This window comes from Triturus cristatus, chromosome 5_1 (genome assembly GCF_964204655.1).
Source record: "Triturus cristatus chromosome 5_1, aTriCri1.1, whole genome shotgun sequence".
NCBI lineage: Eukaryota > Metazoa > Chordata > Amphibia > Caudata > Salamandridae > Triturus > Triturus cristatus.
In genome coordinates, this window is record NC_140587.1 from 445373793 (window position 1) to 445401005 (window position 27213).

The 27213-nt window shown below is 45.0% G+C and overlaps 1 protein-coding gene across 7 annotated transcripts in view; it reads right to left on the reverse strand.

The window, feature by feature from the left end:
* Window positions 1–27213, reverse strand: part of ESRP1 (epithelial splicing regulatory protein 1) — a 365555-nt gene that overhangs the window by 250522 nt on the left and 87820 nt on the right. For all 7 annotated transcript variants that reach the window (XM_085605242.1, XM_085605240.1, XM_085605244.1 and 4 more), the window contains one exon: window positions 15847–15961. In XM_085605242.1, coding sequence (XP_085461368.1) covers window positions 15847–15961 — 115 coding nt within the window. The remainder of the gene's footprint in view (window positions 1–15846; window positions 15962–27213) is intronic.

Consider the following 27213-nt stretch of genomic DNA (forward strand, 5'->3'; position numbering starts at 1 on the left):
TGAAACCACATGGTTCGCTGTGCCGCGCTCGCCACTCGCGAGCTTCTTTTTTGGATCCATTTCACAGGGAAGCAACTAAGTGAAAGAAAGAAAGAGAGGTGGGCTGCTCGCGCGCACCACACGTTTCCTTCGGCTATTGCTAGTTTGAGGTGGCCATAATGTATGGAAGACAATGCACTAAGTTCTTGGAATGTAAAGTGAGACTGAGTGGACAAACTTCCTAAACAATGTGTGTACCTGGAAACCTCCCACGCGCCTCGGAGCATGCAAATCAGCCGAAAGAGCTCTTTAAAAATATACTTTAATAGGAGCAACATGGGGCACAGTTATGTGTTTATTTCCTTAATCGTTCACCAAGTCAGCTCGAAAAGCCCCAGGTCACCCAGTCTCAGGATTCATCTATTTTTAAATCTGTAAGTGTGAAGTGACACACATCTTGTGAAGTTTTTCATCCGGCCTTTATTATCGATAAGCGCCCCAAGCTTTATCAATGGGAGCGACGAACAAGCGAGCACAGAAATGCTAAACATTGTTATGTAAAAAGCCAGGACTGACAGAAGAGAACATACATGTCATGGGACGCTTGCCTGTCCCATTCTTTCACCTTCCCTGCTCCTCCTCCTCCTCCTCTTTCACCCTGTGCATGTTATATATCAAATGGTTCTTCTTAATTTATTTCGAAGCGATCCGCATTTTAGCAGCTACTAAATGGGAAAGAATTTATGAAACCTAATCAGCTCAACATTGCACCATGTCTATAAGTGGGAAAAACAGAGTAGGAACTAAGCATTACTTTTTATAGGGTCGCGATACTTTAAAAATCATAATGAAATGGTCTGCTGTGACTTCTATGTGCCCTCGAACCACCTTCTATGCAGCTGTTAACCTCAAGCGGTGCAGACACACACCTTGCCAGCTTACCGTCTGCTCCTCCATCCGCCTCTTCTGCACCCTCCCCTCCCAAACCCCCCCCCCCGACCCACCTTCCCTGTGGATGGGTTGGTATCTTCTTGTCAGCCTCGCTGAGCCCTGCACGTGCAGAGGGAGTCCCTCCCGCATGAATATGGAATAGGCTGCACGAGGACAGTGGGAAGTGCAGCCCCGCCTACCCCCACACTGCACCCGGGGACGAGATTGGAGTGGGACATGGAAGTAGACCGAGGGCACTGGCAGCATGACAATCAAAAATTAGCTAGCATTCGCGCCAAGAATTTTCAATTCTATTAAGGACACGGAGGCGAGGATTATGCTTCTCTTTCTATTTATTGCTACCCACAGCAGCCAATGAAAACTTGTGTTACATGAAAAAACAACACTTTTCTCATGATGCATATGTCACATCACTTCCTGCAGGGCCCCATAAGAGCCAGCCATACCGGAACTAGTCCTCTTTCTTTGCTCCGAACAGAAGTCCAATAAGTATTAAAGTTCAAAAGTATTAAAGTTCAACAACAACAGCTTCCAACGTGGAAGAACACCAGACCAGCTGGGAAACACGCCACTCCGTACAGCGGATCAATCCATCTTCTTGTCAGATCCTGAAAGAATAGAAATGAACAACCCGTAACTTCTGTCAAAACAGAGTATATACAACACGGGTGGGCAAAAATTACATTACAGTAATTTAACCGGGTGAGATAATCCTCGCCTCCGTGTCCTTAATAGAATTGAAAATTCTTGGCGCGAATGCTAGCTAATTTTTGATTCTATTACAGGACCGGAGGCTTCGTATTATGCTAGTTTAACGCTGATTAAAAACAACAGAGGATATATCACCCACCGGTTTATAATAAAATTGTTTAAACGTGGATTCAGACGACCAGTCTGCAGAACGCATGATATCTTGCACCGTAGAACCCAGCATGAAAGTCTTGGAGGCCATGGCGCCTCGAACAGAATGTGCACCAAACACTTGGGTATCTACCCCTGCCTCTTGCATAACACCTTTCAGCCATCTGGCTATGGTAGCCGCAGTAACAGGTTTATACGGTTTTTGCAGAGCAATTAACAGTTGTACCACACCATCAGGCCTGAGAGACCTGGTACATTCCTCGTAAGCCTTGAGACATTGAACCACACAAAGTTTAGCATTATCAGGAAAAGCATGATAATCCACACTACGTGACAAGGTTTTTGTTCTAGACGTAATATTAAACGAAACGCCCTCTGGAGTAAATACTCTACCTGTAATATCGAGCGCTTTGACATCCGAGGAACGTCTGCAAGCCGCTAGGCAAAGTAACATGGCCAGTTTGGCCGACAACTGCTTCCTGGACAACCTATTGTTGTCCGGCCAACTATTGAAGAGGGACAGAACCAGCGAGACATCCCACAAAGAGGAATACTTTGGTTTGGGAGGATTGGCTACTCTAATGCCCTTTAGGAGTTTACATATGAGAGGATGCATCCCGACAGGCTTGCCCTCGATCTGAGAGTGGCCTGCCGAGATGGCGGAGCGGAAGTTATTAACCGAGCGGTAGGCTAAACCCTGCGACGCCTTCTCCGAAAGAAAATTTACAACATAGGGTAATCCTGCCCCCACGGGATCCACATGTTGTCCCACGCACCAACGAACCCAGCCTCCCCAGGCTGAAGAATATCGTTTCTTGGTAGAGGGGGCCCATGCCTGATTGATAAAGCTTGCAGCCTGGTCCGAAAATCCTGGCATTTGCCAACGCTGCCTGAAAGTCTCCAGGCCATCAGGGTCAGGTGCCCCGATAGCACCATCGGGTGTGTCTCCCCCTGAGGGCCCTGGAGCATGGTCGAGGACCAAGGGATCCGCCTGGGGAAGTCGCAACTCGCCTCCATCAGCAACGGGAACCAAGGCTGCGACTTCCACAGGGGAGTCACCAGTATCACCTCCGCTCTCTGACGCATCACTTGAGTGAACACTCGGGGAATGAGGATGAACGGTGGAAACGCGTAGTTCAACTGCTGAGTCCACTCCTGTGCCAAGGCATCTGTCGCCAGCGCCAGAGGGTCCGGCCTCCAGCTGAAAAACTGCGTCATTTGACGGTTCAGCCTGGAAGCAAATAGGTCGATCTCGCAGCGTCCCCAAATCACCTGTAACCAGTGAACCACTTGCGGGCAAAGTTGCCAGTCGCTGTAGTCCCTGAGGTGGCGAGAGTTCCAATCCGCCACCACGTTGGACTGACCCGGAATGTACTCCGCTACCACCGATATCTGGTTGGTTAGGCAGTAATGCCAAAAGGCTTTCGCTATCTCCACCAGCATCGAAGACCTCGTGCCCCCCAATTTGTTGATGTATCGGACTGCCGACACGTTGTCCATCCGAAGAAGGATGCAACATGAGATCTGCCGAGGGGCCAACGTCCGGATCGCAAAGGATCCTGCGAGGAGCTCCAGACAATTTATGTGAAGATTTAACTCGTCCAGGGACCACCGTCCCCCTGTGGAAATATTTCCGCAGCGCGCTCCCCAACCCCAACGGCTGGCGTCGGACTCTATGACCACCTCTGGCAACTAGCCGAAGATTGCTCTGCCGTTCCACGCCTCGACGTGGGCCAACCACCATTGCATCTCCTCCCTCACCTCCTGGGTGAGGGGGACTACGTCTGTGTAAGAAAGGCCCTTCTGTAAGTGCTGGATCTTTAGGCGTTGAAGGGCCCTGTAGTGCAGGGGGCCCGGGAATATCGCTTGAATGGATGACGCAAGGAGGCCCACTACGCGGGCAATCCCCCTGAGCGAGACCATTTGCTTGGATAGGAACGAGCGTAGCTCCTTCTTGATATCTCGTAGCTTGGAGCTCGGGAGACAGAGCTGGGCCGTCTGAGAATTTATGACGAACCCCAGAAAGTCTATCGTCTGCGTGGGAGAGAGGACGGATTTTGGTTTGTTGATCACGAACCCCAGGTTCTGCAAAATATGAATGGTCATGCGCAGATGCCGAGCCACTAGCTCTGGAGATTGCGCCATAATGAGCATGTCGTCCAAATAGACAATCATGCGAACCCCTTGTTCTCGGAGGTAGGCCACGACCGGCTTCAGCACCTTGGTGAAGCACCACGGTGCTGAGGAAAGTCCAAAAGGAAGGACCAAATACTCGTACCACCGGTTCCGCCATTGAAACTGAAGAAACCTGCGGTGGGGACGATATATGGGAACGGACAGATAAGCGTCCTTCAGGTCCAGACGGACCAACCAGTCCCCTTGTTTCAGTAAATCCGCCAACAGATGGATGCCCTCCATCTTGAAATGTTTGTAAGTCAGAAAGTGGTTGAAATCCTTCAAATTGAGTACCAACCTGTAACCGCCTCCTTTCTTCTGTACCAGAAAAATATTGCTGCAGAAACCGCGAGGGCCCTCTTTGCAAGGAGCTATCGCGTGTTTCTGCAGCAATGCGTCTATTTCTGAACCTATAAAATCGCACTCGAGTTGGGAAAAAGTAAGCTGCCTGGGGCGCTGTACCTGACGGGGCGTCTGAAAAAACTCTAGTTGGAACCCTTGAACAGTCTGTAGTACCCAAGCGTCTTGTGATATCTGAGCCCAATTGTGAAAGAAATACCGAGTACGCCCCCCCAAGGGAAGAGGAAGTAAATCTGGAGCGCTCACCTGAGGAATCGGCGGCTTGGAATCCTCCACGGTAGGAGCCTTTGTTAAAGCGCCGCTTGTTGAAGCGCTGTCTGGTGGGGTAGAAAGTGCCACCACGGGTGGAGTCCCAGTCACCCCTGCCGCGTCCGAAATCTCCTCGCTGGGGACCTTGAGAGTGCTGACGGCCAAACGAGCGTCCCCACCCTCGTCCGGCCCTATTGAAAACACCGGCGTGAAACACGCGCTTGATTCCTGCTTGAGCCTTGTCCAGGGTAGTGAACGTGCCCACATACTTCGCAACATCCTTAACAAACCGGTCCCCAAAGAGGTTCCCGTCCGCCAACGGCCCAGGTTCCGACGCGGCCAGCTCAGTAAGGTTGGCGTCCATCCGCATTAATATCGATTTCCTGCGTTCTGTAGATATCGCGCAGTTGGCATTCCCTAACAAGCAGATAGCTCGTTGGGTCCAGCCTGCTAGCACGTGGGGGTCGATCGCACTCCCTGATTCCTGCGCCTCCAGGGCCATTTCCAAAATTTTTGCCAGGGGCCCGACCACGTCTAGGAGCTTGTCTTGGCAACCCCGCCAAGCGCGATCAATCCCTTTCTTGGGATCCTTGGCGAACTTTTTTTAGAAACGTTAGCATGCTGGGGTCAATGTCTGGAGTCTCCGCCACTTTGTCCGAGAGGTCCGGTCTTGGGCATTCTGATTTTAGCCTACTGCGCACCTCCTTGTCAAATCCCTTTCGCAAGTTCTCGTGCAGGTACGCAGCCACCTCCTGAGCCGGTAACCAGTCCGATGATCGGGGATGCACAATATCTGCGGGATTGAAAGTAAAGGGTGTAGGAACCTCTGGAGGTTCCGCATGCTTAGTCTTCCTGGACTTCTTTTTAGGAGGGGAGTCATCCGGGGTGTCCGAGGAAGTGGACGTAGACTCTGTGTCAGTGTCCTGAACCTTCTCACGCTCTCGATTTGGGCGCGGAAGCGCCTCGTAGCACTCTGAATGCGGCCAAGGCTGACCCCGGGAGTCCCCTGACGTCCCCTCTGTTTGTTTAGGGAAGCCATGCTTCTTTGCAAACCTCTCCAGTTGCTTAGCGATGGGCTTTAAAGCCGTCGCCAGAGCTTGTTGTACAGTTCCAGGAACTGCTTTTTCTAGGGCCTTGCTGACCGACTCCTGGACAGAAGCATCCAGGGCCTCAACAATATTGTCCTCAATGGCAGGTCCTCCTACCTCCTCTTCATACAGGGTATCGTCCTCCTCATAGTGCACCCACGTATCCATAGTGGAACCACACTTGTAACGGTAATTACTCATAAGGTAATATCAAGGAGGAAATCCAAGGGGGGAGCCAACCCACAGCACAGCAGCACCGGTACCTAGCTCCTCAGCTACAGCTGTAGAACAATTATTCCAGCCCACAGGGCGTAGTGGAGCCAAGAGCAAATATCAAATACAAGGAGGTGTGCTCCCTCCAGGCCCAGGTCGTTATTACAGCCAGCCAGGCGTCAGCAGTGCTCTTCGAGTAAAACTACAGCTAAAATGCCTAAAAAACGAAACTAATCGGGTCGTTTCGATGTGTGTAGCCCAAATCCTACTAAACCTACCAGATTGGGCTACGCACGTGGAAACACAAACGAAACTACAACTATCCGGCTCCTGGCGTCAGCGGCGTACAAGGGAAGCCCAGCGCCCATAAATCAATGTTGAACCCACCGAAGGCAGGGCGGTACCTGGTGCTGACAACGGTAAAGCGCAACGCGCTAGCAGGGGCATGCGAAGCGGCCGAGCGCCGCGTGTAAGGCAGTTAAAATTGAAAGTATGCGCTTTCGCGCCTCGGCCCGCTCACCGGCAAACTATGCCGCCGATCAAACCGCGCTCCACCGCGGTGTCCACAAAGCGCCGCGATTTAGACCCCCGGCAAACCAAAGGTTGCACACAAATCAGGGCGCGCGCGCGCCGGAGCATAGACAGTATCATAGCATAAGCACTTAGTATAAACAATAGCTATCGCTAGCAAAAAACCACATGTACATTAAAACAATCCAAATCGTAGCTCTCAACTTAACTGTCTGCGTGAGCAGCAAAGAAAGAGGACTAGTTCCGGTATGGCTGGCTCTTATGGGGCCCTGCAGGAAGTGATGTGACATATGCATCATGAGAAAAGTGTTGTTTTTTCATGTAACAAAAGTTTTCATTGGCTGCTGTGGGTAGCAATAAATAGAAAGAGAAGCATAATACGAAGCCTCAGGTCCTGTAATAGAATCCCCAGCTTCGTCGTGGTTTTGGTGCTGGGGGCCATTCCTGGAGGGGGCTGCTTTGACTAAACAGCTGCATTGGCATTGTAAGCTATCGGCATTGTAAATGACAATGCTTTTTATTTAGGTTTTAAAAACTGAAACAAAAATAAAAGGCATTGTCATTTTTCCTTTAATGCACACTCGGTTGTATTTTTGTATTTATTGAATTATATTTTTTTGCGTGTGCGACCTTGCTTCAATATAATTAATAGCACACACTTCACAAACGCGCGGTTCACGCGATGTTGATTTAATTATTATTTTCATTGAGCACTTTTTTTAAAGTGACTGCTCTTTTAAATAGTAGCTTACGTGTAGCTGCTGAACTTTCACCCCTCCCTCTTTCCCCTGCTGCATTTCCAGCTTCCGGTCAGTCACTAGAAACTAGCTTTCCTGACCGTCAGTGTTTTAAGTTGCTCAGTGCCAGAAGCGACGAGAATCGTAGAGGCCTCGTTTAATGTAGAACTCACTCTCTCTCGTTTATCAGGATCTAAACTTCGTTCTGAAACGTAGTCCAGAGCTGCCCTCGGATACTGTGCTTGACTGGTTTCTTTCTGTCTGCATGAGGGTCTTTGTGACTATACTGCAAGCTAAACGATTCACTGGTTGTGTGTAGGGGGAGAAGGCTGCTTTATCAACTGTTGATTACTTGATTTTGGGACCCCAGCATATTTAAAACGAGAAGGGTACTAAAGTTTGCAAGTCTAAATTGATGGGTGCTACATGGAATTGTGATTTGAAATAAAGCTTAGGCAGCAGGTAGGAAGAAGACCAGAATATTCGCACCCAGCTGTCTAGATCTTCGTTAAGTGATAAGAAATGTTTGGTAAATAAAATGCCCCGGTGGCAATGTTTATTCACCATTTCTTCATTTACACAAAAGGATTAGACTTTTAAGAAGTTCATTTTAGTACACATTTGAACAAATAAAAATGGCAGTCATATTATAAAACATTAAGTCGTTATAATTAACAATAATGAATAAGAAGGTATTCCTTAGTGATATACTGCCTTTACAGAGTGAGACATTTAGTGATAACTTTTTTTTTTTTTTTTTTTTTTTTTTTTTTTAACTCTACAGTCTCTGCCTTTGGGTTTCGTTTTTTTGTTCTCAGAGGCAGAACTGTGTTCTGGACTTCGATGCGCTGTACTTTATATATGGAGTCATGCTACAGTCATAGTGTGGATCTGAAGGCTGTGCAATAAGAACTTCACGAATAACTGAATAACTTTTGAGCATGTCACACACTCTTCTGCCATTTTTAAATGCTTTAAATAACGTGTTATACTATTTATGACACTCCGTTTACGATCTTAGCAAAAAAGCAAGACTGAGTCGTTTTAATTCTGACTCATTACCTGCCAACAACTGCATTGTTTGAGCAGTGAATTTTGGTTAAATACAAATTCTTACTAAATTCAATAGATACCATCTAAAACACAACTGGTCAACAGGAATTTCAAACACAGATTAAAACTAGGGGATCTCAAACGACTTTTATTTGTATAAAGCAACCCTTGTGTAATATTTTATTACAGTTTTTATTATATAATCATAAAACAAACGACAGCCTTTAAAACACACAGAGTTAACAACACTGAAACTATGTTATCTATTTTTACAAAATATATTTTGTGACGCTGGGTTTTAATTAACCCGCAATGAGGAAAACCAGATTCACTCCCTCTGCCGCTACATTGCTCTCTAGCTCTTTGCTGCTGCCCTCCACCCTGTGCTCCGTGTTACTTACCGCGACCCACACCCTCTTTCTGTTGTCCGTACCTTCTCCTCACCCAATTCCCTTTATATTGCTTTCCATCCAGTTGAACACTGACCCCCACCACCTTATTACTTTTACAACACTCTGGGCATCTTGCTCGCCCCCACCATCCTGCAACTTGCCATGCAATAGGTCTCGCATTTTAGATACTTGGACCTTTTGGTATTATAAATGATAATGCCTTTTATTATTGCAGTTGTCTTTTAAACACATAAATAAATTGAATTGTCATTTACAATGCCAATAGGTTAAAATCTCGCAATTGCGAGACCCATCGCATTGCAAATGCTGGTTACAAAGGGAGTTGGTCCACCTTATAGACATGTAATTAGGAAGCAGCGCTATTGTCAGATACTCAAATTAACGATATCTCATCACAGCAATTAAGCAGACGGGAAGGGGTATAATGTAAAATGGTGCTTAGGGAATGGTAAGAAATATTAGATATTCAAGACTGCCAAATGAGTTTTGATTGCAAGCATAAGCTGGAGGATCTGTACAGTCACTGACATCTATTGAAACCCATGGCGTCATTAGTGCCAACTAATTCTAGTTAAAGTTTTCGCAGATGTGAGAGAACTCAGGTGGGCATGTTTGATTCTCCTCTATAATTTGTTGTGAGAGTAGCTATTACCCTTATCTTGACAAATACCTGCCTCCATACCATAACGCCAGAGTAAGAAGCAGCAGAAGCTAATATATCAGGTGTCTAATTATATCAAACATACTCACCACATTTGACCTATAAGCGGTACATGCTTGTAGCCTGGCTCTAGTGAAAACATGGCTTTTAATGAAAACAACTAAAAGGTCCAGCCTGGGTTCAAAAAAATAAAGTGATTAAATAAATTGCAGAATTCACCCATAAACTCATCTCAAAGTAAGGGCTAAAGTCTTCTTTTGTAAAGGTGATTAAAGTTATTTCTGGGCTGTGGATATTGTACGTTACTTAAGTGGGGCCAGGTATGCCCCTATGCACTACATTTTAACGTCTATCAGTTTAAGGGGGATAGGTGGAATATTAGAAATGTTTGCAATATTCCTCTCAGTGATTTTACCAGTAGCGGCCCGTGCAGATTAGAGGGGTGAGGCAGTAGGGCCGGGTGAAGGGGGGGGGAATTTGGCAGACGACCAAGATGGAGAATTAAAGAAATAATGTTCCCTCGTTGTCTGTCGAAATCCAATCCCCCTCCCCCCCCCCCTCCTGGTCCTACCGCCCCACCGCTCTTTCCTGTTCGGGCCGCGGCTGGATTCTACTTGCCACCAATCGAGTCTTTATTTTCATTGTAACTTTATTCTATATGTCAGTGTCTGCTTTAGTCAATATTTCTGAAAATGTTTTCATCTTGTCTTCAAACACCTTACTATTTTCTCGGTTTATGTTCCTCAACTTACATTGTGCTCATTCAGCATCAGTCGGTTTGTGCAAGATTTCCGCCTCGTGTCGTTTTTGCCCAAAACACTTATGTGACATTATTCCATGTTCTCTTCGTGTTAGCTTCCAGGACAATTTAATTTCTAGTTGATGACGGCCCTATAATTGTACCGCCAAGTGGATTGCAAAGTCTCTCCAGAATCCTCTTTGAAACACTTGCTATCAGCTTTAGACTTAAACATTATGGACTGACTCTCTTAATACCTTCTTCTCTTCATGTCAAGTGGTGCTTGTCTCTAATCATGAATTTCAAGGTGAATGTTGAAAAGAACACTATTATTTAGTGGTATATTTTAATGAGTGCTTCTGTCAATGCAGAAAGGAAGATGCTTCCTTGGACATGAGAAAAGATTTAGTAGCCTTGATTATTAAATATGTCCAACAGTATCACAAATGTAAATTCTCTTTCAGAACATGTGATGAGGAATTTGTGAAGACAGTCGCTGTTTGGAATAAGCACTTGTTGCCTTCTATGGAAATATTTAAGTTGCCTCCTATTATTAGCTCATACTCCAAAAGGTCATCAATTTATTTTAGAAGTTAGAATAAGAAAGCCTCTTGACTTTGATCAGAGACCTAAGATAAGGATTGTAAAAGGAATTTTATTCACTATCCTCTTTGTCATTAAGTTCTAGGGCCCCGTTGGCATGACTATTGTCCTGCTATATATGCACTTATTCCTTCACGTGTTATTTTCTATCCCTCCTCACCAATTCTCCCACAATTAGTTAATAGAATGCAATTACAATTCAAATTTCCCACCCTACAATCCAAATACAACTTCTCAGAGGTCCTCTTGACCGTTTCCTCCACACTGTGCAGAGAAGTTAGAAACTGTCACACTGAGTAACCAGAGATTTTTGAGTGATTTGCAAACACCTTTCCTAAACTAAGATAGGACGCAAGTCTAAGGGTTAGCCAGGTAGTTAAATAGATTTTACAACTTTGTCAAAGTAGCCAAGGTTCATAGCAATGTGCTCATCATACCATCAGACAGGTAATAGTATCTGATGAGGAGTACCTTGGAATTGGTGGTAATTCTTATTGGAGTGTTCAAGAGTAAAAATAACCATTTAGTAATACTGGTCATACAAGAAGCATATGGACCAACATTACTATGAGAAATGTAGCCTGAAACCATGGAATATTGTGAAGGAAGAGGCTATACCCTGGTCACAGAACAGAACCAAACACAACAGCATTTAATTGGGTGCACAATCCCCGGCAGTGTCACAATATACCTTTACTGCGAGTAGACACTGCACCCGATGACGAAAAATTAACAAATTTACCTGTGCAAGGGGCAATGCTTCAGTGACACATGTAGCAGCACTTTCAATCATACTCTCCATATGGCAGTGCAGGCAGAGGACTAGCTGTATTTGAAAAGAAGGCATGGAGCCCCCAACCTCCCCTGGAATGTAGGTGCACTGTGGAATTGTACTCAGCTGCAGAGTGGTAACAGGGGTGTGACCAGCATCAGACCCCCATGGTCACTCCAAAAAGGCACTCAGTATACTAACTGTGCACCTCCTAGGTGGAGGACCATCAGTACACCTCCCAACAGTTTGTTTGCCACTTCAGCCAAATGTGGTTAAAATGTGTGACTTCTCTGCTTTTTCAGTAAAAAAAGGACATAGCTTTGGTTGGTAAAAAGAACATTTATTAACTGTATGTCTGGAGAGTGGTTTGAAGCCTCTTTAAGCTACAACATTTTTGTGGACTGTACAAAGATTTTAAACTGTTTCATAAAGTTGTCTAATAGGAACCTATCTTGTGAAACATGGAGGCCCAATTTTGAAAAATCTGCCTATTTTGCATAAGCCATTTTTCCCAATTTGCAAAGAGGAAACTCTCAGAAAAATGAAAATTATTAGAAGGCTGCACAAACTCAGACGCTCAACAGGCACTAAGGTCCAGCAGTATGATGGACGAGACATCCTATAATGAACTAAATCAGTGCTTAAGTTGTGCTGGTGTTGCTGGTGATCAGCACCGGCACTTCTTTGTAAACACTGGCACATATTAATAAGAAAATACCACATGGTGGCACTTTGTGTGTGTTTTAAAGCAACTATTTCATATGTATTGTAACAAATGATAAAAGATTAGCTTTATCTTCCAGTTTAAAGTGGAATCCGGGTTGTGCCAGCAGCAGTGTACCCATGTGTAACACCTTGGGCCCGACAACTCTTTGAAATTAAGCACTGCTTACAGTATTACACACTGGTTCCTCGCCACACCTAGCTCACTGAATAATCACAATTGATGAAAATGTTCTTACTTTTAAAGCTTAATAAAGTATTTCTGGTCTCTCAAGCTTCCTGTCACGTCTTCAACAGAAACAACAACAAATTTATATTCTCTGATCATCAAGTATTTCTGGTCTCTCAAGCTTCCTGTCACGTCTTCAACAGAAACAACAACAAATTTATATTCTCTGATCATCAGTGCAAATAAAGAGCACAAGAAGAAGCATACATTTTTTAATACGTAGGAGTCAGCAAACAAGAAAAATCTTTGAAATATTCCAGGTGTGACAACCAATCTCGCGGGTGACCGTCACATAATTGATTACAAACTATGGCAATTATTTTTAAAGTGATGAAAAAACTTTTGTCAAGTTAGACTGGTTTTAAACATTATAAATGCCTTACATTTATACTTTAGCTGGCTTCATTTAAACACACCACTTTGTCAGCTCAATGTAATCCCTGAAATCACAAATCAGAGATCTGTCGGAGATCTTTCCTCTCTTTGCATGATTAATCTTGTACTGCAGGTAGATCATTAAGAGTACAGAGGGAAGCCTATAATTGTGCTGTGATCAGCCAAAATAAGTCCACAAAAGGGACATGACACTGGGGCATAAAGTTCATAACTGTGGATCTGAAGGTTTCTACCATTCAGGAGAGGGGGGCGGGGTCTGCACAGTCCAGAGCGTTGCTGTATATGTGTGGTCATCGTCACACTTCAGGAGGCATGATCTTGAAGGGTCCCTTCCCATGTACAATGCATTATTGTTTCAATATAGACTATAAAATATGTCTGACCTTTTCAAATCGAATAGTGAGAAAATCCACGCTCCTTCACAAACTCCAATTTACGAGTGGACAACAAAAATGGTTGACTGCAACCAATCCCAGCTAGCAACTCAAATTACTAAACAGAAATTCCAATTAAGTAAGTAGCAGCACCAAAGGAACAGACCTACCATCTCCAACATCTTTAATCATTCATTATCCTTCGGGTATGAGTCACCTCTATACATGAAAAGAAGCAATAACAACCAACAAGCCTTGTAGTTTACCTCTTTCCACCCCCCTTGCCCAAATCTGCACAATAATGCTATGAAGCTGTCAAACTGCTATACAATTCACCAGCTATTACTGGAGCGAGTTGCGTGCAATGATGACTTTACATGCCTGAGACATGACTTTCTGTCATAGACTTCAGTCATTTTTAAGATTCCATACTAAGTAAGGCGCCAACTAAGGAGGTAAGAGAAGCTAAGTCAATGTTTCTTCTCTGTTTACTTATATGAATAGCTCTGCACCTTTCACACGCAATTGTTTTTGAAGCACATCTTAATAGGCAAAGAAAAGCCAGTAGCAATACCAACAAGCATTTGCATAGCCAATAGGTCTCGCCTTTGGGACCTTATAAGTATTTTGCCATGCAGCACACTTATTTATTTTTTTACAAATTATGCACCCTTATGAAATCACTTTACATGTAGATGAAAAGAGGAAAACAAAAGACAAGCCGGGTTAAGCACTACGTTTTTCACTGTCTTATAAGCAGCGACGGGCGGGGGCGGCACAACGGGCGCCTAAGCTGAAGAAGCCCCACCATGAGTCTGAAAAAGCAACGACCTCGGGAGGGTGTTGTAGCTGCCCCTGCCAACTTCCAGCCCAGATTAGGACAACGCGAAGTCTTCATTAATATTTGAAAAGCCATGCAAAGGGTGATTTGCGCCACCTTGCGTGGCTTTGTAAAACAATGTAACTCACTGCAGTGGCTTTCCCTGCGTTATGTTACATTTTAAGCTGAGAGGCATTCCATGGCCTTCTCCCACATCCACCCATGTATTTTGGCGCATTCACAGATTTACTAAAGCTAGTAAACCTGGAAATGTGTCAAAATGCTACACCTTCCCCAATGAGGTGTAATGAAGAGAAGTATATTTCTTCCTGGTACTTCCTCTTCTTATGTGTGATGCATTTTGCATCACACATTGAAAGAGGAAAATGCCTCAAAGGACTGCTTTTGTAGAGGAAGGTGTTTCTTCCTGTAGTAAAACAATCTTCCCTCTATCCCAGGCACCCTTGTACTATGCCACAAAGGTGTCTGTGCTGGCACTAGGCTGCACACAGTGCGTTAGTGCAAGGTGAGAGTAGAAATGCTGCAAATCTTTGTAAACATGGAGCATTTCTTCAATTAGTATATATGCCCCCATATAGGTGCAAATGTATTCACACACATTGTACACTCACTAAAATGCATCTGTATTTGGTGGCTTGAGGATGGAAAGATGTGTGGACAACTATTTATGCTAAAAATCAAAACAATACGGTTCTTAAAAAATTAAAATAAAATGTTTTCTCCTTTTAGAATGTTAAGCAACCAACGGGAAAGGGCAGTCAGTGCAAGGCAGTTGTGTAGATTAACCTATATCCGGTTACGTGTATACATTTCATGCATGCTTTGAATAACAAACAAAGTAGAAAAGTATGCAAATAAAGCATTTTATGCTGCTATGTACCTGTTCAGTCACGCTTTATACTACTCTATAACCATGTGCAGCCCTTCGCCTGACACAATGGGTTAGTGATTTAAACACTCGCTGCTGGCAATCTCATCGATCCGGTTGTAATGAATTCAAAGCTTAGGCCAGATCAGCTGATAACCTTTAGCAGTCGGTAAATTGAGTGCCAATTTTATTTTTGCATTTTCATATAGCACGAACTTGACCCAAAGGTATTGGAGCGCATTACGTGAGCACCAGTTACGTTACACAAGGATACATTCATTTTGTGCTAGGCACTAGGAGATTAAGTGATTTGCCCCAAATCACAGGAAGTTGAGCCAACACCAAGACTCGAACCTGGTTCCCCAGCTCCAAAGTCAGCAGCTCTGACAGTAGCGCCACATCCTCTCCCATTAAAATGCATAACGGGTTTACCGGTTAATTCACAGCTCTTAGAAAGTGCAGTATATAGCGCTTTAGAAAAAAGAAGCCATTTTATTGCAGGAGAAGGAAGTCTAATGCCAAATAATAACTAGTAAAAGTGCAGTTTACACGCCTCCTCCTACACCATTTACGAACGTGTCATACAGCTGAGCCATAGTAATAAATGAAACCAGTGTGTGTTTCAATTTAAAACAAGAAGCTCTCGTGCTAAACACTCGTGCTTAAGCTGGCATGCCCCTTGCGAGAGCGAGCAGCGGCGTGCGGACCATATGTTTTCAATTAGAGCGCGCGCCGCTGCTCCTTCCCGCAAGTTGGATACAAGCACAAGTGCAGTGCTTGAAAAAAGTGAAGACCGATGGCTAAAGGCCCTCCTAGACAGCGCATGCACGCTGCCTAGGCGAGACCTAAAAAGGGGCAAGCCATCATCTTTCTACTCCACCCCCGTTGCCTTCCTGTTCTGCTACGATGGATGATTTCTTTGATGATTGTTGCTTGTAGTTTTACTCACCAAATGTAGACTAACCAAGAGATGGATTCTGCTGTTCTAAGAACTCGCTCTTCACCCACAAACATTTGGAACAAAGGATACAGTCCACAATTGCTCCCACATCCAGCTCAGTGACATCTGGAGACTCAGGGCAACATTTCTTGAATTCTTTTCGAAGGTCAAAAAAGGAGTAGAAACATTCCGGCAACAAAATATTCTGTTGGAAGACACACAATACGGTTCTTATTAGAAAGCAATAAAGCGAAGCACTTTAACATTTCTTTATTATGAAATTCATATTATTTCCAAAAAGTAATGCTAAATTCTCCCTTTCCCTCCTACACAAAATCCTGGTCAAAAACATTGGAGCTCTTTTAATTCTAAGACTGAAATCCCACATTTACTGAAATGACAAATTTAGTCGTAACCTCCCGACATCCACCCTCAAAACCATTGTTACCTTTTTATATCTTCTTGCTATTGGTTACATGATGTGTACCTTCACTCTACATTCAAGGTAACAGTACACCATCAAGTCACTCATTAACTAACTGAATACCTCTCTCACCATCCTCCAGGGTATCTCCTTCAACCTTATCTGCTGCCTAGTTGCCAAGTGTGACCGGTCTAATCGGTGTTAACCTGCACCCACTGTTTGCCAAATAAATGGAAGCCCAAAAATGTGGAAAGTGGTCTTCATCATTAAATTATGGTGGCGTAACATTCTTCCATCATAATTTCATTGTTGTTCCCATGTTTTTCCAAAACCATTGGTCCTTCAGAAGTGGTGCCTTTCTGCTTCCACATTCCTGTCAAAACCATTTGTATCACAATCAACAGTGGTGATATAATTCCTCAGTCTCGCAGTTGCAAGCATGACCACACTTCTGGATGCAACCCAGAATAATGGTCTCTGGATTTGTTGGCATAGTTTGTCATTCTGAGGCACACCCGGCAGACATATACCAGGTCTTCGTCGTTTCATACTATGTCTGATCACAGGTTTATATTTATTAGTGAGCCTTTACGAGTGTATCGTGTGTCGCCATTTATAGGTCTGTACAGGTAAGATGGGTGGAAATGACCCCCTTTGTTCTGGAGAACTGTTCATTGCTTTCTTGAAAGGTATTTTCTGCCCTCTTGCCTCTTTTCTATTTGAGGCGAAAAGTAGTCTGGTTACTCTTCTGGAATGTGACATGCTTTCTTGAAATTCTGAAACAAACTTATCCATCCCTTGGCAAACAGGTCTCCTAGCATACACACCAGGCTCCCACCACCTGGCATGGGCCCTTCCCTGAAAGGCCAAGGTTATAATGAATAGGTGTTTAATGCGATGGGCACGAGATGAGACCTTTGGGTAGATTGATCGTGTCCCATATATTCAAGAATGTGCTACTTATTAGACTATAATAAAGTCTGTGGGGCCTGCAAGGTTTAGGTAGCCATAGAAGGTCCCATTTCCTGAATGAGTTTACTGGTGTTCTCTGCGTTTGAGCCTGATCTGTCTAAGCGGCTGTTCATTATTTGATGGAAGTCAAAGAAAAATCAGCCCCTCAGCGAACCCATTAAGCTTGTGAAGTGTTTTTTGTATAAATCATTACTGATCTTAATTAGAAGCATTCAGCATCTCTTTAGTGAATATCAGTCTCCTCACCTTCCTTTTCATGAAAGGATATCTGCTTTGTCAGTCCAACTCCAATAGAGCAATTGCCAACCACTGCCTGAACAGAATTGCAACTCCACAGGTTTTTGTAGGCATGTAGCAGATGTGTGTATTTCTTTTTAGTATTTGTCCTTTTCGCTTCCCCTACTTTCAAATGTGTTTCATTCTAGTAGTGCTACTATTCGTATCTTTTTTGCTGGGGCACTAAGTCCCCAGACATTAAATAATTAATAAGACTGGGGATGCTTATCATGATTATTATTGCTACGTTGTCATCATATACTCTTGGCCTTTGTATTTGTTAGGAGACCTTCAATCTGTTACCCCGGAAGCCTTAAACCTTAATCCTCCATTTCCCCTCTTCCTTTTTAACTTCAGAACTGCTGCACATAAAAACGAAATCTTAAATTGTGTCACCTAACCACTGAATGGCTCACCTCTATAGCTTCAGAAGTTCCCCGTTTTGATTTGCCCTAGTGTGGAGCAGCCTCTGAAATGTTTACATTTGTTTTCTCATATCCAAGATGAAGGTCTATAATCGGTTAGTGCTGGCCATCTTCTCACTATTGTTCATCATTTCTGGGCGTGGGCGGATTGCCTGAGTGCCCCTATTTCAGGTCCCTCTGTCGGTTGCATTACCCCTTCATCTCTTCATTGGGTTTGCCATTCTGATGTTTTTCTTTTGATTCCCTTTGGAGTTCTTTCTCCTATTCAAGTGTGGGAGGTCCAGAAGTTCCATCCATAGCACCTCAAAAGCTTTGTGGATCTGAATAATGAAGGAGTCTTTCAACTGAAAGAGAACCACATAACGGAAAATCAATATGAACATTATCCTGGTCTTGGTTAGAGCTTCCACCAATAGGAGGAAATATTACCTCCTCAGGTGGGTATCCTGAGCTACGCCCTGATGCAGCAGTACAGTTCCTCTATTGAAGAGCACCAGATTTTTGCTATCTCACATCTCATATTATTCTTTTCTCCTGAGTGTATGAAGTGGTAGTGGCCAGGATGTCGTTAGGTTTCTTGTCCGACCGATCCGTTGTGGGTCCCACTTGGAGCATCTGCTCAAGGTTTACTTCTTCGCCTTCCTTCAGGACCAGAATTCGGGTGAACAGTGTGTTATAGCTCAGGAAATCTGCCTCTCCCACTTGAACATTTGGCTCTCTTACATCACTTCTAGCTCTGTTCAAGGTAATCACATCTTTCAGATACAGAGCGTTTTTGGTCAGTTATGCCTTTGAGAACCCCAATTTCTTTTTTCTTTAATGTCCTAGCAAGGAGGGCTTCTCCTCCGCTGGTTTTAGTCAGTGTCCTAGGTGATCCACCCTCTGTTATTAGGTCAGACGATTTCCACCATTTATTGTTTGAGGTCCACCCTCCACTCTTGCCCCATGCCTTTCAGTATTTCTTTTAGCTCTTCATGGAGCAAAGACACAATTCCCTGAGCCTGTTCTATGTCTCTGGTCATTATTCTGTCTGACGGGACCTGGGACCCCCACCCACCACACCCTCCCAGGGGGGCAGCATCGGATTCAACATTATCTTCTAATTGAATGCAAATATGGTTTCTGTGCACAAGGAGAGACAAATCAGTGCAATCTCCATCTGGCCACATTTATTTTCTTTTTCTCCCTGATAAATGAAAATCGGTCAGACACTGCCTGCTCTGGTCTTTATGCTTGTTGCTGCCCTTTCCAGGTACTATATATTTAAATTATTTATTTTTATGAGCGTTCTGCTCCGTTGACTTCTGGAGTTCAGGAAAAGATGGCTGCCATCTTGCTGGTCACACCCATGCTCCCATTACAAACTTTTTATAAAAGCCATAACTATTGTATTGACCTCCCAACAAAGAGACCAAGGGGCACAATAAGTATGTATAGTTCCTCAGTACACCATCATTGTATGTGCTGCATAAGAGAACCCTAGCTATTAACATCATTATCCAAGTGAAGGTGACCAGGATGTCAATCATAATATCAATGCAGTATTTTAAAAGACGCAGCATCAGACACTTTCCTTTTGACTCAGATCCTTGATGATGGGCAAACAGTTGGAATAAAACGCTCATATTTAACTGGCTATGGAAAGAAAGACAATAGTTTGTTTTGCATCTCCCTTTTTGCTTATAAATTCTTGCTTTGTTTTCAATGTGATCAAACATCACATAACGTGCATAACCTATTCAACCTCCCACAATTAGGAATGAGGCATGTTCAAACTCATGAGACTGCGTCTTCATCACTGTGGTCCATGAGTCCTGCCCTGCTTCCGTCATCATTCTGCCAACCCACTGGAAAACATTCATCACGGTCAATTACCCTGCAACTTATGCCTTTAGCTAGTTCTAGTGCAACCGGTTAGATTGCTCTTGCTTTGTCTAGCATTGCTTTTCATAATCTCTACCCTAAGTGGGAATCTCCTATCACCCATCCCTTCTTTGCCCAAATCACATAAGGGGAGAGGGATAGATTCGGGGAGAGACAACTTAGTTTCCTAATAGACTACAACAAACATTGAATACATTTGAGCAATTTCTTTTTGCAATTGGAGAGGAGCAAAACGTCATGCATACGAGTTATGGATGTTCCTCAAAAGATTCATACTGAACTCGATCAAGAGATATGCACCGTATGACGTGATGACTCTGGCGGGACACAACCTCTATATTTTTGCTTAAATCGGTTTATTGCTTTTGCACTTTTTGTCCCTAATTACAAAAAATGCCAGGGAAACATTATAGAATAGCAATGTCAGTTATACATTATGTATTGGATAAAACAATATTTACACGGCAGGCTGCGTTTTTAGCTATGTAGTGCAGGGGCCTAAAGTGCCTCATACAATATCTGTAGAATCAGTTGAGAACAAACAGGCAGAAGGCATAAATGTAGTACATGAAAATGAACAGAGCAATACAATTGAGAAATTCCAGCAAGTAAGGGCATATTGTTCACAGGAGACAATGTTGTGCAATATCAGGTATAAGCAGTCGAGGAGCCCAATCAGGGATAATTGGAACATATAAAAATAAAAAACATTTTACCATTAACTGGTATGCTAGCACTAACGGCACAACCAACCCCTTCCCATCAAGCAGCACTGCTCATCTGGTTGTTAAATTGATGTCATGTGTCTGTCACAAGAAACCCTATCACTGGAAGTCATGCAGAGGGCTGCGAGGGGCCTGCGTGGTCTCTGCAGCAGGCATGGCAGGGGAGGCAATGGCAGGGAGCAGCTCATCTCGCATCATACTTTCAGCTTCTCCATCACAGGGCATTTGGCGTTGTGGATGCATCAGGTATATCAGTGTGTAGCTCAGCCATAATGGCATCCCAGCTGATAGCTATTGGGTGTTTGCAGGCCCCCAAAGCGTCTTCCCTATGTAGGGCAACACTCTCCGCCTGCACCAGGTTAGTGAACGGCTGCATCCAGGCTGTGAGGTGTGGGGGATCTGGTGATTTCCATCTGTGAGTGATCAGTCTTTTGGCTAATAAGAAGCCTAAGTATTTCTTGCTCCTACGCTATAGTCTTAGGACGTATACCTCTCATGTTTTAGAGAGAACTCCATCAGTACAATGTGTTAGGTGATTCATTACATCTCACCAATATCAATGTAAGTGAGGGCAAGCCAAAGCACAAGTATAATATCCTCATTTACCTGCTCACAGCGAGGGCAGGCATGGGACGCACCTTCTATATGAAACACAATCATGTATGGGGAAACTGCCTTTGTGCTCTTATCCTCAAATGCAAACATGCAGGACTTATGAAGAGCCAAGTAGGTGTTATGCCAGGCGTTCGCCTTAGAGCAGTAAGTAAAACAATGGTCCAACCTGGTCTTGTTGGATATACATTTTCTGCTAATGGATAACTAGTTGCAAGTAAAACATCATTTCCTCCTATGTTTTAGTGTGTGACACAGGTGACACCAGCCCATAATTTACTATGGGGTAATTCCAACCCTGTTTAAAAGTGGGTTCTAATGGGGTGTGTGATATCCCTTTGGTCCGTCTGACTTTAAATACGTGCAAGATAGAATTTTGGTTGTCACTTCTATCTCCCACTGGATGCGCATGAATGTCAACATGATTAAAGTTAGTTGTAGTTGAAGCACGGGGTTTTCCCCCAAGAGAACGTGTCACTTTACAGACAGAGGTGGCTGAACGCTGAGAATGCTGCATATTTAGAGTATAGTGGATCACACTACAACATTAAATGCATTTTAAATTAATACGGTCTAATAATGCGTCCCCCAGTTCCAGAGAATTTGGGTAACTGAGAATAGCCAGACTTCCGGGTGACATAACAAGTTGGGAAATGACAGTGAAATAGTGATTGTGAATGGGTGGATGGAGTAATTAAATGGAACACACCCATAATTTTAATAGAATTATAATGGAGACTAATCAATGTAGAACTTCGGTGATCTGTATGGTCCTGATGAAAGCCTGGTGACCTTCTGGGCTACATCTAACCGGCTGAAACATGTTGACCTGTGGATGTCGGAGCCAATAAGAGTGTCCTCTTACACCCCACCCTGTTTTTAATCTGCCAAAGGTGCCCTATAAGTAAAGGAGTTTTGGATACAACTGAAAGCTATTTTAACCTCTCAAAACAAGAACCCTTTCAGGTCCCTAGGACTACCATCAAAGGGCTCTCTCCAAGAGTGCGGTTGAGACCACCAGGCAACAGTAGCAGTGTCGGATGTAGGACTCAATGATAAACCATGCCAAACATCTGCCTGGGTGAAAGTCCATTTAAAAAGTAAGGACTCCTTTCTAGATTATCAGTAGGAAATGAGTGACGGCTAGTAGAGGGCCTCCTCCCATAATATTTATTCCTGCCATTCCTTGTACAGCGAGTCCCCTCAAAGTTCATCCTCATTCCATCAAGGTTTGCACTCACTCCAATTGGTTCTGCATTACTAATATTACGAGTCCAATGAGTTTCTGTACTTCCAAGGAACTATCATGTTCTGGTGGCTAGAAAAGTCTTTCACTGGCTCCTCTTCAAAGTCAGAACAATATTAAGTCTGGGCAGTGAACTCCGCTCGCAGAGTCTGTAGCGTTTTCCGCGTTACGCGAAGCTCGCGGTATTCCAAAAAACTCTGCTTCTAGTTGCGGAGCGGAGTTTTTTTTCCTTGGTCGCATTTGTCAACGTCAAGTTGGTGAGCGCGGGTGAGGAAAATCCACCTCCCAGCGAGATTTTTCCTCGTTCATGATCATCAACATCAAGTTGGCAAACATGAGCGTGGAAAATCAACCCCCCAGCGAGATTTCTCAACGTGGGCGGTAAGATTTCTCATTGAGAGTGGTCGCGTATGCTCGCGACCGCTCACGTTGAGAAACCGTCCGTTCGCATTGAGAAAAGCTGCCGCTCGAGTAAAAATCTACTCGAGCGGCAGAAAGGAAGCAGCGCCCGCTTGCGCTGTGCATGGTGTCGTTTGCGGACAAGCACCTGGCACTGAAAATCACCACAAACTGGCATTTATCTAATGTACTCTGCTGCTCGCGGAACTTCACATAGTGCGGTGGAGGTTTTTTTGCACTTCGTGGAGTTCCACAGAACTCCGCGAACTACGCCCAGGCTTAAACGATATTCAAGTGCCTCAGTTTTCTTTTTAAATGAACATTGCTGTCAGGAAAATAATTTGATTATGTTCTTAAAATGGGAAATTGAGGTCCTCCACTCACAATTTCTCAACCAGGTTGTACTTCGAGGGTGACTTGTCACCCAGATGGGTATCCAGGTGCCTGCTGCAGGTCTCGGTCACAGAGCCAGGTATTCAGCCCCTTCCTGAAGTCAGTCAGCGAGGGTGCAGTGGGGAGGTGGAGGAGGAGGGAGGGTGTTCCAGGTTTTCGTGGCGTGGTGGGAAAAGGATCGTACTCCAGCGTGGCAGCAGCACATTAGAGGGGATCTATGTAAGGGCGAGGTGTGCAGAGCAAGGTTCCTGGTGTGTCTGTGTAAGTGCAGGCATGGTTCTTGTATGTGGGTCCTTGGTTAAGGAGGGCTTTGTGGGCTTGGGTCAGGAGCTTGAAAAGGCATCCGTTCAGAATCAGGAGCCAGTGGAGGTCTTTCAGGTGCTGGGTGATGTGTGTTCTCTTGGGCAGGTCGATTATCAGTCTGGTGGCTGCATTCTGGATCATCTAGAATCTTTGCAGGAGTTCGGTGGTGGTGCCTACATAGAGTGCGTTGCTGTGATCGTCGGCTAGTGATGAGGGCCTATGTTACCGCCTTCCTTGTGTTGATGTGGAGTCACTGGAAGATTTTGCGGAGCATGCAGAGTGAGTGGAAGGAGGCTGAGGAGAGGACGTTGACCTGAAATTTAATGGAGAGTTCACTGACGAGGATGATGCAGAGGTTGCAGGCATGGTCATTTGGCATTGGGTCAGAGTTCCGACAGCCACCAGGAGTCGTTCCAGAGTGCGGTGTATTTGCCAAGGATCAGGACCTCGGTCATGTACGTGCTGAGCTTGAGGAAGCTGTTTTTCATCCAGGCTGAGACGTTATTCATGCAGTTGTGGAAGTTGGTCTTATTTGAGGCAGGGTCTGCTGAGAGCGAGAGGACGACTTGTGTGTTGTCGGCGTAGGAGATGATGTTGTGGGCTCCACCGATGTTTGCGAGTGGTGTCATGTGGACGTTGAAGAGGGTTGGGATGAGCCTTGGGGAATGCCTCAGATGGTGTGCTTGGCTTGCGATATGAAGGGAGGGAGGCGGACTTTCTGGGTGCGTCCCGTGAGAAAGGATGACATCCAACTGAGTGCGTCATCTGTGATACCAATCTGGCATAGGCTGTCGATAAGAGTGTGGTTGAAGACTGTGTCGAAGGCTGTGAAGAGGTCAAGCAGGATAAGGGCAGCTGATTGTCCTCGGTCGAGTAGGGTGCAGATGTCACCTGTTGTGGCACCTGTTGTGGCAATTAGGGCTGTCTTTGTGCTGTGGTTGGTTCTGAAGCCTGATTGGGAGGATTCTAGTAGGTTGTTTGTTTCGTGGTGCTCAGCGAGTTGGAGGTTGATGGCCTTCTCCAGGACTTTGGCAGAGAACAGTAGTCGAGAGATGGGGCTGTAGGTTTGTAGTTCGCTGGGTTCTGCTGATGGTTTCTTGAAGAGTGGTCTGACCTTGGTGCATTTCTAGGCATCTGGAAAGGTGGCTGTTATCAAGGCATTGATGGTGGCGAGTTGGCAGCTGATCTTGTCTCTTCGGAGGTTGAAGAATTTGTGGCAATGGGGGTGAGGGACGTGGAGGGGAGGGCACTGGGTGCACCCAAGTGGATGGAGTTCATAAGGGTGGTAGTGTTCGGTGTGTTGAGTTGTTCCCATGCGTGAGCGGGTGGTGGTGGTGGTCGATCAGAGGCTGTGGATGTTAGAGGGTTAGGGATCAAAGTTTTTATAGATGGTTGTTATCTTGTTGTGAAAGTGGTCGCCAACGGCGTTGCAGAGTTCCTGTGATGAGGGGGATGGCATTTTCAGTAGCCAACAGGCAGGTGAACTCTTTGACGATGGTGAAGTAATTCTTGGCTTTGTTGGTGCCGCTATCGGCCCAGGGCCTCTTTTTTTGCACCTTTGTCATTGGTAGTTGTTGAGAGCAGATTTGAAGGTGGCTTTGTCGGTGTGGTTCCTGCTGTTGTTCCATCTTCTTTCTAGCTGTTTGCATCTGTGTTTTGATGTTCCAGGGTGTACCAGCTGGCCTGTTTGAAGGGTCTGTGCTTTTTGGCTGGTTTGGTAAGAGCGACTCGGTCTGCAGCGCAGGTGATCCAGTCGTCGAAGATCTGTACTGCCTGGTCCAAGTTGGTTGTGTCTTTGAGCTGTGTGGTGCTGAGGGCGTCTGTCTATTCTTGCTGAGTGACCTTGGACCAGCTGCGGAAGAGGGCACTGTGTCAGTTGAAGGCGGCACAGGCTGGTCCTGCGAAGCTTAAGTGTACATTGGAGTGGTCCGACCAGGGCAGTTCTGAGGTGTGGCTGAATCGGATTCTGTTGCCGGACGTGAAGATGGGGTTCTATGTGTGTCCTGCTCTGTGCGTGGGATCGGTGACTATCTGCTCAAGGCCAATGTTGTTCAGTCTTTTGAAGAGGTCGGTGGAGTTGGCATCAGTGGAGTTGTCCAGTTGGAACTTGAGGTCTCCCAGGAAGATGTAGTGTTCGGATTAGATGACGAGCGGGGTGAGGAGTTCGGTGATAGCGTCACTGAGGCCGGTTCGTAGTATTGGCGAGGATGCCTTCGATAGTGGTGTTGTCGTTGTAGAGCTGGAAATTCATGTGTTCTATGATTGACGTGGTTTTGTCAGAGATAGTGCAGGTGATCAATTCCTATGTGTACAGTGGCGCTGCTGCCTCTGTTTCTGTTGGTGCGGCCGCAGGGTTTCATCTTATAACCAATGGTGTTGCTGCGGCAATCTCAGGTGCAGATGCGGAGTTAACCGTGTCTCTGTAATGAAGGTCACATTGGGGGTAAGGGTGGAGATGGTGTCCCAGACTTCAGTGGTGTGTTTGAACAGTGATCTGGTGTTGAGCTTGAGCCAGGTAAGTTGTTGTGGGGCAGTCTCGGCCTCCAGGGATAGCATGGCGGTGATTGCTCGGATGGTGTTTGAGGCTAATATGGAGAGAACCAGAAGCAGGTGAAGGGTCCCACTGTAGAGTGAAGTGATGCAAGGAAGCAGCTGTTTTTCCGTCCAGGGCACGAAATTCTGCAGCGGAATACTTGTGGAAGGGCCAGATTTCCTGGTGTGGTCCAGGCGCGGATGCGCTCAGAAGGGCTTGCCTTTGGCAATGTCCCAAAAAGTATTAAGAGTAACTTTAACTCACCACTAGAAGTACAATTTACCTGCCAAGACAGTGCCAACTCAACCAATGGCCAGTTTATACAACTGTTACTGGTGGAAAATATTGCACAAGAATGTGGCCAAAATACCAATGAGGAGGCCAATGGACCTCAGGACTGCGGGCTCAAACTGGCACTTCAGAACTACTTAGCAAAGAGGATCTTACTATGGAGCTTAGCCAGCAGCAGCTGGGGAGCAGCACAAGACCAGGGGTCAAGGAATACTACTATTATGCTTTTTGCCTCAAGACGAGTTAACATTAGAGCCAGGGGTCATAAACTAGGCTGCTTGTGGACACACTTGACATAGATTATCAGACATGTATCAGATTTACAAACATTTAAAGGGAAACCTAAAACTTGCGTTAAAATTTGTATTCTTCATTAGCCTCCCTCCATGCAATGATGTTGATGGCCAGACATTTTCAAGTAGCAGACATTTTATAAATACCCTGTAGTATCCTGCCACTCTGGGTTTCCCAAGAAGCATGTAATTCACTAAATATTGGTGCTTCAAGTAAGAAAAATGTTCTTGATCCTTCCACCAAGAACAACCATATACATTTCATCCACAGAGCTCACTATAGCATTCATAAAATCTTGTGTAGAAATTTACAAGCGAAATGGCATGCATGATGTTATTCTTAACTCCTACTGTGCGTTAGTCATTGCATTATCAGTAACTAATGCCCAGGGCATGGGGAGGTAACCACTAGTAATTACATGCCCACAATTTGGGGTCAAAGCCACAGGCAACAGGGAAGGGCAGTTACAAGTTATAACTCCCACCAGTAGGTTGGAAATAATGCTATTAGCACCTAGCACCTGTCCCCTCACCAAACACAGGAAGACAAACTAGAAAATGTACCTGACTGCTCTATGTCCCCGTTTCACTCTCTCAGTAGACTCAGAAGACTTCTAAATTGAAGTTCTTATTGCCAGAATTCTAATTTTATGTCACGACCAGAGGCTCATATTATGTGTC